Raw genomic sequence first — 14321 nt, forward strand, 5'->3', positions numbered from 1 at the left:
CACTACAGAGATAGACAAGACTAAATCATGAAAGGGCCAAGTAAAGAGGTGGTACAAGCATTGTCTAAAGCCATATAACTAGGCTGTGGCTGGGAGGCATTGCTCAGAGGGAGAATACATGCATATTGTGTATAAGACTTTGGGGCTGACTCCAGGCACCAAAAATCAAGTTGATAAAAGTCAGTGAGTGGAGAGCCAGCAAGGCTTGTCTGCTTGGATTCATCTCTGCCCCTCTCTGTAATGGCATCCCTTCTTCCAGGGTATGATGCTGACCCCTTCTGAAATGGGGGTCTTAAGACCTATAATCACATAGGGTAGTTCCAGGGAATTCTTTTATGGTCGGCTTGAAAAGGGCAGGGGTGGAGGTTGAGAATTTCTGGCCTTGAGAACAGCAAGCCCTCCTATCTGGACCAGTGCTGGGATGGAGGGACGGTACATGGCTGCATGATCTCAATGGTGAATAGCGGGAAGCAACTTCATCTCCTTAGTGTGTGATGGAATTAGGAAACTGATTCTTAAGAAACAAGGGAGGGTTTATTTAAAACTTCTTCAGTTGCAAAAGGGAAGTTGAGGTTGCTTCTTTGTTTTTTGCACTGAGAGTTGATATAGGCCTTGCTTCATCTTTCTACATAAGTCACTGTAGGCTGAAATCAGCCTTCGATGACAACATTTTTGTAGGGTCAGACTGTCAAATATCATGACTCAAGATGGATGTGGGGGGTGCACACCTTTAATCCCAGAACTCTGGCAGCAGGCATAGGTAGATTTTTATGAATTTGAAGCCAGTCTGGTCTATATAGTGAGTTTTAGGCCAGCTAGAGCTGTATGATGAGACCTTATCAAAAAAAAAAAAAAAAAAAATCAACCATCTCCATATCTGGTGGAGGTCAATTTTCCAGGTAGCTCTGACTGGGATGAGAAAACTCAGGGACTTTTTTCTTTTCTCTCTTTTCATTCTAACTGCCCTGATCTAAGTTCTGAGCTTGACTATGATAAGAATAAGTAGGAGCTTCCTGCCAGGGAAAGGTAAGAAAGTCAAAGCTGTCTCTTCCTGTCTTGACTCAGCTGACACATTCTACCCCTATCCTCCTCTGTGACCCAAAGCCAAGAACTTGCTAATGTGTAAAACTTGGGAAATTCTCTAGAATCTTGAGAAAATGAAATTGTGACTGAATCAGGGTTTTTCTGCGCTTTGTAAAAATTAAATCAAAATAAATGGTTGTCCCATGACAATAATTTTCTCTTTACAAAAGGTCAGAGTACAGCTAGGAATTCAAGGCCTAGAGACTGTCAGAATTTGTGACCCAGTAAGAACTTAGGGCCAGGGCTCACACCACTTTAGTGGCTAGCAATAGTTTCTTCTCTCTTTGACTCTCTCTGTCTCCCTGTCTCTCTCTCTCGTAGCTGAACAAATCTTTGCAGAGATTCTTACACCCAGTCTTCATTTATATCTATGAAGTTCTTGTAACTGTCTACTTAAAGATCTTTAGAGATTTGCTGAAGCCAAGTTGAATCAAAAGAGGAGAATGATATGGAGCCAACACAGGAGTACATACATATATACACCAATCCCATGTGGTGAGATGGCCCAGGAGATAAAGGTGCCTGATGACCTGAGCTCCATCCCTTGAGCCTACATGATGGAAGTAGAGCCAACCCCGGCAGGTTTTATACACACATACACACACACACACACACACACACACACACACACACACAGAGAGAGAGAGAGAGAGAGAGAGAGAGAGAGAGAAGGAGGCTCATAAGTAAATAAATACATAAACAAATAAATGGATGCATAACTTTTTTTCTGAGTTAAATGACCTGACAATGCTGCCTTTGCCAGCCACCTTTCTTGGTTGTCTGTTTCATGCTGTTTATACTTATCGACCATTAATAATTATTCCAGGTGACCTGGTCACCTGATGGGAAGCAAGCAGGGCACACAGATCAGTTCTTCAACTAGAAGAAAATCTGGTAACTCTTTCATCATATAGACATTTTAGACACTGAAATAAAGAGAGTATTCCCCATTCCCCATCCCCCACTCCCATCAATTGCCTGAGATAAACGTTAAGAGCAAACCAAAAAAGAACCAAAAAAACAAAAAACCCAGAAAGTAACTTGCTGCTTCCAGGAAGAGGCTGGGATCTGATCATCAAAGAAGACAAACCAAAACAAATGCCTTTTCCAACAGTTTGGCAGGCTGGAAGGTGGCATTCGATCTGAACTGGGGAAATCAGGAAATACTCACAATCATTATAAAGGTGCCCAGGAATTCAGAGACTGTCTCCTTAGCTATGCTGCTCTTCAGGGTCAGCCTCTGTGCGAGCCTCTTCTTGGTGCGTTCCTTCTGAGAAGGCATCTTGGGGTGTCTGTCAGAGGTGTGCTTTCCAACAAGGCCTGCTTGCTCTGTTCCTTGGCCTTCACTGCCACATTAAAACAAAACAGAACAAAACTGAACACTTAGCTCCTCTCGGATTCCTGGAGGTGACTGGGGAGATACCGACTATGCAAAGGCTGTCCCAATTAGAGGCTGTGGCTTAATCCTTGTCTGCTGTCAGTCACTGCCTGGTGCTATTTTTTTTTTTTTTTTTTTTTTTTTTTTTTTGAATTAGTGACCAAATCCTCAAAATGATCCTTTTTGTACCTGATAGATTAATCATTACCTTTATTTTTCTGGCTGCTTTCCCCCCAGGAGATGAGAGAAGAGACGCTGTGTTGGTTGTGTTGCCAAACCACAGAGGTGGGCCTAAGTCCAGAAGAGATTCACACAATTTCAGCCTTCTGATGATTTGTTGTCTCCTATTCGGAAGTGGGCGGGTGGTTTGGGTGTCATTTAGAATTGTTTTTGGGTATGGATACCTTCACTGTGAACACTCTCTGCCGGAGACTTTCATCCAAGCTGGAGGGTGTAAGGGAAAAAGAGGATCGATCATTTCTATCTAGCAGGGTCTCTGGATTTCAGGAAACTATTCTAGAGCTGTCAAGAACTGCTCTAGAGACACGGCGGGGGTGGGGGGCAATTGAAAGGCTTCATGAACAATGTGAGTTTATGGGACAAGATGGGAACACAGAACTGGTCTCCCTTTCTGCTGAGCAGAATTAAGGATTCAAAGAATCAAAAAGACAGCAAAAGCAGCAATACACTCCAGAGGGTTGAAATTCCAGCCCCTTGAGCCAGGAGGGCAGTCAAACTATATGCAATCCCAATTAAAGAAGAAAGGGGTGACTATGGCTCACTAAGGTGGCTAGTTCAAATCTGGTGAATTAACATCCTTGCAGGCAACAGACTACATTTGATAACAGCTTCTTGTCCTGCCCAATAAGCAAGCCCTGATTTCCAAAGCTGGTTTGTCTGAAAAGATGGAGTTCAGCTGTAGTCTCTAAATACCCCCCAGGCAGTCCCACTGATTTAGAATCCACATTGTACTCCCTCCCTCCCACCCACAGAGCAGCCAGCCCGGTTTCATTCCTCTTTGGGGGCCCTCCCCTACCTTTGCAGGAGGCCTCCAGTCTTTTCCAGTTGAGGAGGCAGGCAGGAAGGAGGGAGGAGAGGATATGAGGAGAGCAGCTGGGGAGAGCCCAACTGCAGAACCCAACACCTAAGCTACAGGTTAATTTTACAGTTCAGACTAAAGAGCTCACATTGCAACAAACCCAGGGTAAAACCTAGCATTTTGGCTTTGGCTCCTGATTACAGGATCACGGAGAGGATTGATGAACTCAGAAATTTACTTTAACTCCTGGTTAGATGATCATGGGTAGCATTGTCTTGGAGAGTCTCCTATGACCACATTGTGGGCAAGTCCTGGCGGTTAGACCAGAGGAACAAGACCTTATTGTGTCTGACTTTAGCTAATTAGACAAAGGGTGTTCTGCGGAGTCTTCATTCACTCACCTGACAAATATTTATGGCATACTTGCTGAGTTCCAAGCACAGCCCTTAGCAGAAAAGCACACTGCAGTCCTCCTTGTCGGTCACAGGCCTGGGTATGATGGAGACCGACAGAAGGGAAACAAGCACCCAGGCACAAATAGACGATTGCAGCTAAGACACATGCTCCACAGGCGGGGGCTGTATTCCTATGGGTAGACTCGACAAGGGAAGTTCACCTTGTTGGAGTGATCTCTGTAGTGTCTCCCAGGAAGTCATGTCTGAGCTGAGATCAGGAGGAACAAGGGTTACTCACATGAAATGGGGAAGGAAGTCAATGTGAAATGAAAGGCTTTGAGGGGTGGAGTGGGGGTAATGTGGTGCCTATCGGAGAATGAGAGAAACACCTGCTGTGGTTAGCCTCCAGGGAGAGAATGAAGGAGCAGAGCACAGAACAAGCTGGGGTCAGGGAACCAGACAATATTGAGCCTTGTGAACTGTGTAGATTAGGCAGGCAAATGAGATCATTAGCTCATCCTCCAATGACTGTCCCTGATGAACTACTGGCAACTGATGAGTTCTGTACAAGAGATAGTTATCGCCTTCAGTTGTGTAACAAGTGGTGAGCCATCAGGCTTCAGGGAGTATCTCCAAACATCTTGGCCATACAGACAGTCCTGGTTAAAAATCAGTGAGTCACACATCTTTGATCCTAATACAGAGGGAGGCAGAGGCAGGCAGAGCTAGTTCAAAGCCAGCCCCATCTACAAGAGCAAGTTTCAGAACAGCCAAGACTATACAGGGAAACCTTGTCTTCAAACAACAACAGTAAGTGGGTCCACAAACAAAACAAAACAAAACAAGAATGTGAGAAGGGGTCATACGGGGAGGAGGAAGAAGAATGACAGGGGTTGGAGAGCGAAATAAAGAAGGGCGGGGACAGAGTAAACAGAATGTCCTGCACACACATTAAATTTCAGTGAACATATTTGAACAATTAAAAATGATAATCCTAGCTGTGAGTTGGAGAGGGGATTAAAGGAAGCCTAAAATAGTTATACATAGATCCACATGAGGGTGATACATTATTCTAGATCTGAGGGGCAGCTTTCATAATGAAAAAGTGGAAGCTGTTTAATAGTTCTTTGTATTCTAAAATGGAAAGGATTGGTGGAACATGGAAAATAAAAGGACCCATCAAGGTATTTTGCTGGGTCCATCACTGGCTGGGGAAAGCAGTGCAAAGCCCTTGGAGAGGAGCCCTGGAAACAACTAGAACTGTAGTGAGGACTGTGGATTCTACTTGTGTGAATATGAAGTCGGAAGCAATGTGGGCCCACTTGAAAAGAGTGTGTTCAGGGAGATGACAAATGGAACCATTAGGACTAATCAGGAGAGAGTATGAAGAGCCTAGAATTAGAGATTGAGCAAATGTATTTTGTGCTTAGGTCAAGGTTAGCATCTATTGTTCACTTTCTATCACTGTAACTCATCATCAAATATAACTCCTCACTTCTGTCCACAGCCACCAAGCAAAAAATCCCAAGTACCCTAAGAAAGTAAGCAGCGAACATCACCCTGCCCTTCATCTTGGGAGGGACCTTTGTGGAAATGCCCTGCCCTTCAGTGTTCTAAATGGATATGTGGAACTACCAGTAATTTCAATTCATGCAGTCATCAGTCAATCCATCCATCGAACCATCCATCCATCCATTACTCCCTCCTATCCATCCATGCATCAATCTGTCCACCCATCCATCAATCCATTCATCCATCATACATCCATCCATATATCATCTATCCCATACATTCACATAGCCCATCCATCCATCTATCCACCCCATCTATCCATTCACCTACCCCATCCATCCATCCATGAATGATATCTATTTATAAGTCAATCTATCCAATCCCAGTCATCAATCTATATCCTATCCACCCATCAGTGTTTATCCTATCCATCCATCCTATTCCATCTATCATTAATCTATCCATCATCCCTCCATCCAATCCTCTCATCCATCCAGAAAATCTTTTCACTAAATACTGGCCATGCATCAGATACAGTATTAGGCACTAGAAATTAAAAACCAGATCTCTTCTGCTAAGGATTAATAGTTTAAATTACAAAGTCCTGCAAAGGACTACCCTGCCCAATAAAATAAGAGGTATAGTGAACTAAAATCCCAAAGACAGACACACCTGGGATGTTGCTCCACGCTAGTCAACACCTTGACTGCTGTTAACAGTTCTAACTAAAGTTGCTGGGTGGGCTCCCTGGCCTCAGTGTCATACTGGATGTGCAAGACCAGCCTCTGATGTCATTTAATTCCATCTGAATGTGACCCTCCCTGGCTCCAGTATTCTCTTTGGTGTGCCCAACTGTGCCCATTCAGGAGACCATCAATTATTCACAAACCTGACCCCCTTACCCTGACCTCACTTTTTTACTTCCCCTTACTTGTCCCTATAGCTCCATTTTAGCTCTGCCGGTTCACACTTGGAAACTATGTCGCATCCCAGGACTGTCCCTCTGTCAAAAGCTTTAACACTAAGATTCATTTCCCTGATTGAAATGTCCATTCCTCATTTTTTTTTTATTCATCCGCACTCTTTCTGAATTCTGCCTGGCATCATTCTCACAAAGGCAGCCTCCCTTCCCACAGAGTTCTTACCATGGGCTTGCCTGGCTTCATGATGTACTTACCTGCATCTTGGGTCCCACTGACCTGTTGTCTCTTGTCTACAGCCTCGTTGCTCAAGCCCAGCTACGGGTATGGTTGGCCATGGATTTGTCTCAAGTGTTCTCTCCCCAGACGGCTGGGTGATACTAGGGAAACTTGGATAGTTGGATTGATTGTTCCTGTGGCAGGTAATTATGTCACAGTGTCAGGATTGCTGCTGTGCCCTCAGTTAACCTTTCACGTCCATGGCTCCAGACTTCCTATGAATTATAACCATTCATCTCTTTGGGGATGGACCCTTGATCATCTGGATCCCACCATGCCTCCTCCACAGCAGACACATGCCTCTCCCAGGCCCCTCCAGCTCCCATTGCCAGTTTCCCACCCTCCCAGCATAGCTGACATCTTTCCCTGGGATCCCATAGAAAAATAGATTTCATCAGCTTTAATTTTTTTTCATGTCCCTCCTTCTCAAAAATTGCCCCGGTTTTGTTTCTGTGTCCTCTCCTCTGTCTCCTCTTTGCAGTGAGCCTGATTCTGGCACTCTGCGACCTCCAGGGACTCCAGCCAGTTAACATTCCCCTCGCCTGCTTTCTTTCATAAACGGGCCTTTATCCAAGGGCCCCAAACAAGCCCAAGTTTTTCTTGTGCTGAAAACATTCTTTCAAAATTATTTTACTTGAAAGTACCATTTCATCTGGCTGTTCCACTTTTCTCCCCACTTTTTTTGGGGGAGTAGTGGTGTGAATAAAGTTTTCTGAATATGAAATTGTATTAACTCAGAAAAGTTAGAAACATTTAAAGTAAAATGCCAAAATCTTATAAGCCTTGGCCTCGGACATAACCAGAATTGGAATACATTCCTTTAGGAGTCTCATTAGTAGATATGTATAAGTATTTTTCCTCCTAAAAGTGAGATATTTACTTGATCAAACTGGTTCTTTGCCCTTATAATCGATTCTGTTTCTCTCTATGCCAATGTATAATTCATCTTTCTAACAACTTGCAATATTCTCTTGTACAAATGAGTCATGTTTAAACAAGCTCCTTTTAGCAGAAAGTTGGTTGTTTCTAGTTTCATTAAAACTGAGCCCCGGGCCTCCCAGTTCCATTTGGGACATCACAGAGTAAAATATCAACAGCAAGCCCTTACCAGGCAACTGCAGGGCCTTCCTAAGTGCCCACAGTGCCCCCGTGCAAGGAAATTCAGGAGCTGTTAACAGTTAGTATGTGACGTCACCCCACCAGCAGCAGCTGTGCTGACTGTGGGCCTGTGACCAGCCAGGATGGGAACGGCACGGTTTCAGCCATCTTTCTTGAATTCCAATGAAGACACATTTGGGCGCAGGCACCCTACACATAGCAACCAGTCTCCTTTTCCTCTGCACTGTCCCAGGTGTCCTGTCTTCTCCCCAAGACAACAGCAATTCAGCTGATTTACAACACTGAAGGCCCCAGTTGGCTCCTAGACCGGAACCTGTGTCAGCGGAGCGTGTGTAAATGTCCTGTGGGATATAGACCGCCCTGCTGAAGTTGCAGGACTTGGCCAGATGTGGGAAGCTGCATGCTGCTGAAGTCATCTGTCACTCAGCCATCCTGTGGGAGAGGATCCACTCTGGTGGACTCTTCACTCCAGTTACTCCATCTTCCTTTCTTCTTCGTCGGGGAGGCGGCGGGGGGAACGTCATGACAGTAACAAATCCCTAATCTCCAGACATCGCCGCCTTGAGCCGTGCACTAGACAGGCAAAGGCGCTGACCTGGAGTGTTGGTCCAAGGTCGCTTTATCTAAATATGCTCCTGTTTGGTCATGGAGGTTCCCTGCTTTTCCATCCTGCCTTAGTGGGCCCTTCTGGTGGCATGCTCTACCTGAGAAACCATAGTTGGTGGGTTTTTTTGAGACTTCTTTCTACCTCTTCCTTCTTGTGAGAACTAAACTCTTGCATTACAGAATTGAGGCTTGGTGCTCGAGATCTATAACCGCAGACTTCAACAATCAGGTTCACTTCAATTTCTTATTTTTTTCAAATAGCAAGGGTGCTCTTTGCACACGCATCTACCTGGCCCCTACCTGGCCAGACTGCAAAATAAAACTGGGCTGGCTTTCACCGCTCTCTGTTCTGATCCCTCATCTCACACCTTCAATATCACTTTTCATAGGAAAGGATTTTTTTTTCTAGCACAATTGTGTTCACAGATTCTTTTTATAATCTTTTGGCCATAAATACTTTCTTTGAATGAAGGAGGGGTGTATAGAAACATTGTCTGTAGTTATATGATGGATTGTTTTCCCATCTGTGTCAGTGTGTCAACCACCTTACCCCTAACACCCTGCACCCTTGATTCCCCCGCCTCTCTCTCCTTCCCTCCCTCCCCTCCTTTCCCCCTCTTTCCCTCCCACTCATTCTCAAAGAAAAATAAATGGGCAATTGTTTCCACTATCTTTACATTGAGTTAGTGTGGTTCTTAAAAACTTCCATACCTAGGGTTTGTTTGGTGTTTGATGCATCTAAGAAGAGAGATGAAATAAAGCAGTTGGGAGTTAGGACTTCTCAGAGGAAGATAAAGCCTGATTTTAATTTGTTGAAATAGGTTTTTTTTTTTTTTTTTCATACTACTGTCTATTTTTTTCTGGCTTTAGAGACCTGGTGTCTAGGATTGTGACGGCAAGCCAGTAGTTGGCCACCCTGTGGTGTCATCTCTGAAGCTACCACAGAGCTGTGCTCACCACTCAGAAGGCCTGTTCCTTGCTAAACTGGCATAGGGCACTCCCATGGAAAATACATGTTGACATGACAGCACACTCACAGATATCCAGTTTAGATTGGAAAATAGAATGAAGGACAAGATCTTGCCAAGTTCCCAGTTCCAAACATAAGTGCTGATAAATATCTAGAAAAGGGAAGTTTAAAGAAGTGTGCTAAGCCCCAGTGGAGGAAATGATGTCTTTGTACCTGAGGACAGAAAGAAGAGGAGTAAACGAAGAGACTGTCTAGTTTCTGATGAGGAAGATGTCATACCGTTATTTTATAATAAAGCTAATGCTTCTTCATTAGTTACACTTGAGAAAAGATCCAACTTTAATTCTAAAGTTCATCAATGGCTCACATCTTTAATTCTAGCACCTGGGAGGCAGAAGCAAGTGAATTTCTGTGAGTCCCAGTCAGCCTGGGTTACAGAGATAGTACCAGAACAGCCAGGGCTACACAGAGAAACCCTGTCTGGAAAAACAAAAGTAATTTAAAAGATGATAATAATGAAAAACAAACCATACTGAAATGACATTAAAAATATAAAATGTTTAACTTAAATCATAGTTTTAATTCTGGGATATATATATATATATATATATATATATATATATATATATATATATATATCTTTTTTTCTCTCTCTCTCTGTGTTTATATGCCACATGTATTAGGATACCCTAAGAAGCAAGAAGAAAGGGTCAGAAAGTTATAAGCAGTTGTGAGCTGGCTGATATGGGTTTTGGAAACCAAACTCAGGTCCTTTGAAAAAGAAGAACAAATTCTTTCTTTAAAAATACCAAAACCAATTTTTATGTACTTTATTATTCAAAACAGTTACAATTTTGCAAGTTAGAGTAAAATATTGGCCTCAATATTTTACTAATTAGCACCATATACATTTTAAAGCTAACTGGAACATTGTTTCACCACAAATGATTGTAAAATGAGATGATCATTTCAAATGTCAAACTTGTCTCAGTATGTGGTCATTAATTAAATCATTGTTTTTGGCTCCAGGTACAAATGTGTATTTTAAACATTAACATATTTGTCAATCTAACAAAATCAAAGTACCATAGTTTAAAGCAGCATTTAACCTCGAAAATTATTCTAAAAAGAAGACTCATAAAGATGTTGATAAATCAGCTATAAAAACAAATGATAACTCATTCAGTTTTTTAGAAACCTCTTATTTTGTTATTCTTCCAGAATGAACCATTAACCGCCAAGCCATGGCTCCAGCCCCACTAAGATGTAATATTAAATATGGATGGTCAATGAATTTCATCAAATGGCTTTGGAATACTCAATGACTTTATGTTAAATAAGTTTTTCCATTTTTATGTCACTAGCTAATTACATTGTTAAATATTTCACTATTGAGTAGCTTTGCATACCACACATGTAAATAGAGAAGCCTAAATGACTGTCCATAATGTGATCTCATGAATGTTCATTCAGTAAAGTTTGATTGCTAGTATCTAGCTTTATTTCTGAATATTTAAGGAATGTGTTATTTAAGATTTCAGCTTTGGGATATCTTTAAAATATCATTGGGGTTAATATCTGATCAAAGGTTTTTAAGTTCTGAAAAGTTCCAAAGTCTATCTTTACATTGTACAAAGTTATATAATCATATAGTCCGGGTTAATAATTTTTAAAACTTGTGTTGCTTTATTATAATTAGTTTAGTAGTCTCTACAGTATGTAACAGTAGTTGTTACATAACAAATTACCAGCAATAGAACATTATCTCAAACTTAATCCCAACCAACACGAATGTGCTATGGCACAGATTCAAGGGGCCAATAATCTAGCCTGCTGTAGATGCTTCTCTGCTCAGGACCTTATGAGGCCGAGATCAAGGTGTTGGCCGTGATGTCATCATCTGGAGGCTTGGACAGAGATAGGTCAGTGTGTGGGCACCCATAGGTTATTGGCAGACTTCCTTTCCTTGTTGTTGAAGACTAAGGTTTTCATTGTGTGGCCAGCAATTGGCTTTGGGCTCCAAGAAGCTGTCCTTTGGTTTTTACAATGTGACCCCTTCACAGACTTTTTCTTTTACTTAAGGAGATTTCAGTACACTTTAAGGGCTCACCTAATTAGCTACATCCATCCGAAATAATTGTCCTCTTATCAATTCAAAGTCAACTGATGTTGGGATCTTGCATCCAAGTGGCCCTTGTGCTTTCTAATATAACTTAGTCATAGCATAGGCCAGCCGTCATTCTCTTCACAAAGTCTGGCTCGTATTCGGGTGTACTATGATGTGTATGTCCACTAGATCTGAAAACCTGGGGGCTGTCCTAGAATTCTGCTTGCTCCTCTTTACCTATCTGGTATTTTCCAGTTTTGGGTAAAGAATGCTCAAAGTTTCCAAGATAGTGGCTTGTGAAATGTTTCCAGCTTTAGTGGAAAGTTTTGCTGTCTGTATCCGCTCTATGCTCTGTGTTGCCTGTGACTCTGTAAGCCAACTATTCCTACCCCCCCCCCATTTCTCCTTTCTATGTATCTTTAGTTAGGATGTGTCCCAAGAGAGATTCTTGTGATAGCTAACAGTTCTAGAGGTCAGGACTGAAACAGCATCTGTTTGTAGTTCACAAATTGTCTCTTATCTGATGGCTCACCTTATTGGTATGAGGCTACATCCACACCTGTGGCCTCTCCACCTTTCCTGAATCTTCCTCAGCCTTTTCAACTCCCACATGTGGAGCATATTGAGCTCCACAATGAAGCCTCCTAGATTCTGTGGGCCATTCATGTCACCCAAGGTCAGAGGCAATTGGAACTGGTGAATTTCAGTGGATATCAGTCTATTCTTATACATCCCAGATGATGATGGCAGGTTCCAGAGTACACTTGATGACCCCTCTTGATGACCTCTCATCCATCCTTCTCTTCTTCCTATGAACTTCAAGCTTCAGGTATGAGACAATAAATCTGTCAGAGGCAGCCAAAGAGCTCCTAGAACTGGATAAGGCCAATTCCTGAAATATATTCCTATACACATATATAGGGAGGGACACATATATGTCTTTGTGTATAATCACATATATATATATCTATACCATATATCTCTCTATGTATATATCTGCATATATAACTATATACATGAGAGAGAAATCTCTGTACATAGTTTTGCCTCTCTGAATCCTAGGCTGTTTTGTAAGAATTTTCATCATCATTACAGCTTCCTGGTAAGCTATGCTTTATGTCAAAGTAAATGTTCCCTTTGAACATTAAACATTTTATGTCTTCTACTTTAAGTAACAATTATCACTTCTGTTTTTGTGCTTGTTCACTATATTTTTTCTTGTCCTCCAGTTTTCAATTTGTTGAATAAAAATTAGATCTACATTATGTTTACAGTCAGTCTTGTAGAGTTATTTATTTCACCAGTACAAGGTTATTTTACAAGCATAGATGCATTTGGAATGTTCCAGACTCTCAGGGAATCTGTGCAGAAGGCTTAGTTTGAATAGAGGTAGATGCATCATTTCTGGTAAGCAAGTTAACCAGCACATAGTAAACAAGACCCTCTTGTTACCATTGTGATTTACAGCTTTAATGTGAAAATACAGGTTCGTGCGTGTGCACACACACACCCTTTCACAATGATTCATGTTGTCAGTGTTACAAGCCAACAGATCTAGAAACTTAAGTGCCTTCTCAACATTTATAGGAAAGGTTTTGTTCCTTTTAGTAAATAAAATCAACCTTTTAAATGTCAATATTTATAGGAATAATAAAATAAAATGTTAGGGTTTATTTTTATAACTTTTAATATATTGTACATGTGTGTATGTCTGTGTATGGGTATGTGCATGGTCACGTGGGTGCCCATGGCGGTCAGCAGAGAGCATTAGAGATCTCTGTAGCTGGAGTTACAGGTGGATGTGATGTAGGACACAAACTCTGATCCTCTGCAAGGGCAGCAAGTGGTCTTAAAAATGAACTCATCTCTGTAGCCTCTTAGTTTTGAATTGAAAAGAAAATATTGAGTTGGACTAAATGGACCCCCACTCCTATCCCAGCTCAGAGTCACCTTGTAGATCATATTGCTTGAAAGGATAAATCTAAAACAACAAAAACAAAAAACAAACAAACAAAAAACAGTATCTTATGCATTTTTCTTTTGTAAAAAACAAACAACAACAACAACAAAACAATGATTCCCCATTATCTACAAGGTAAATACTAGAATCCCTACTTAAGATTCCCCACTGCATTGATCACTAAGAAGTTCATTCTCTGGGAACTTGGTACCCAATGCAGTAGTACTGAGAGCTGGATCTGGCATCTGCTTCATAGAAGAGCTTCCCTGCTGAATGAATGGACCCATCTGTGGAGCGTGAATGAATGAATCTATGGACCAATGGGCTATGGTGGAAGTAGCATGCTTGCTCTCTTTTTGTCATATAAAATACAGCCCCTCACCAGTAACTGTTATTAAATACTTTTCCTTAGATATTATCCATTTTCAGATATTTTGTTATAGCAGCAGAAAATGAGCTAAGACACCCAACTAATATGAGTTCCCCAAACTGCCCAAATACGCACCTCAATATTTTCAACATGAAATTTTATTTCATCTGAGAAAACTCATGGATTTCACAATGTGCCTTGCTCACTTCTGCCTACAAGCTCCTGCATGTACTGTATCTTTTCATCTAGAATGTTAATTTCCTGCTAGACTTCCTGTCCAACCCTATGCACCATAACTAAAGCCATTTTCTTTCTTTTTAAATTTTTATTTTATTTTGAATTATGTCTCTCTATGAGTTGGGATGTGTATGCATGCGATTACAGTGTTCATGGATGGTAAAAGAGAAGGTCCAATGCCCTTGAGCAGGAGTTACAGAGGGCTATGAGCTGCCTGACATGGGTGCTGAGACCTGAGTCTTATTTAAGTTGAATTACTCATGTAGCCCTTGGGTCCAGCTCCTTATCTCCCCATGTGTATCCGTGTACATACAGGCTGTGTGTATAATGCACTCAGATCACAGTT

General features: G+C 41.7%; 1 protein-coding gene across 1 annotated transcript in view; it reads right to left on the reverse strand.

Annotated features, from left to right (window-relative positions):
- The window catches only part of Aqp9 (aquaporin 9), a 37071-nt gene extending 34289 nt beyond the window's left edge, over positions 1-2782 (reverse strand). Inside the window, exons 1-2 of the mRNA XM_051197912.1 lie at positions 2670-2782; positions 2255-2429 (exon numbers count right to left, since the gene is read on the reverse strand). Of these exons, the coding sequence (XP_051053869.1) occupies positions 2255-2365 (111 nt within the window). The 5' untranslated portion in view covers positions 2366-2429; positions 2670-2782. The remainder of the gene's footprint in view (positions 1-2254; positions 2430-2669) is intronic.
- Positions 2783-14321: the final 11539 nt, after the last annotated feature.

The sequence above is a fragment of the Phodopus roborovskii genome, unplaced genomic scaffold, assembly GCF_943737965.1.
Source record: "Phodopus roborovskii unplaced genomic scaffold, PHOROB, whole genome shotgun sequence".
Taxonomy (NCBI): Eukaryota; Metazoa; Chordata; class Mammalia; order Rodentia; family Cricetidae; genus Phodopus; species Phodopus roborovskii.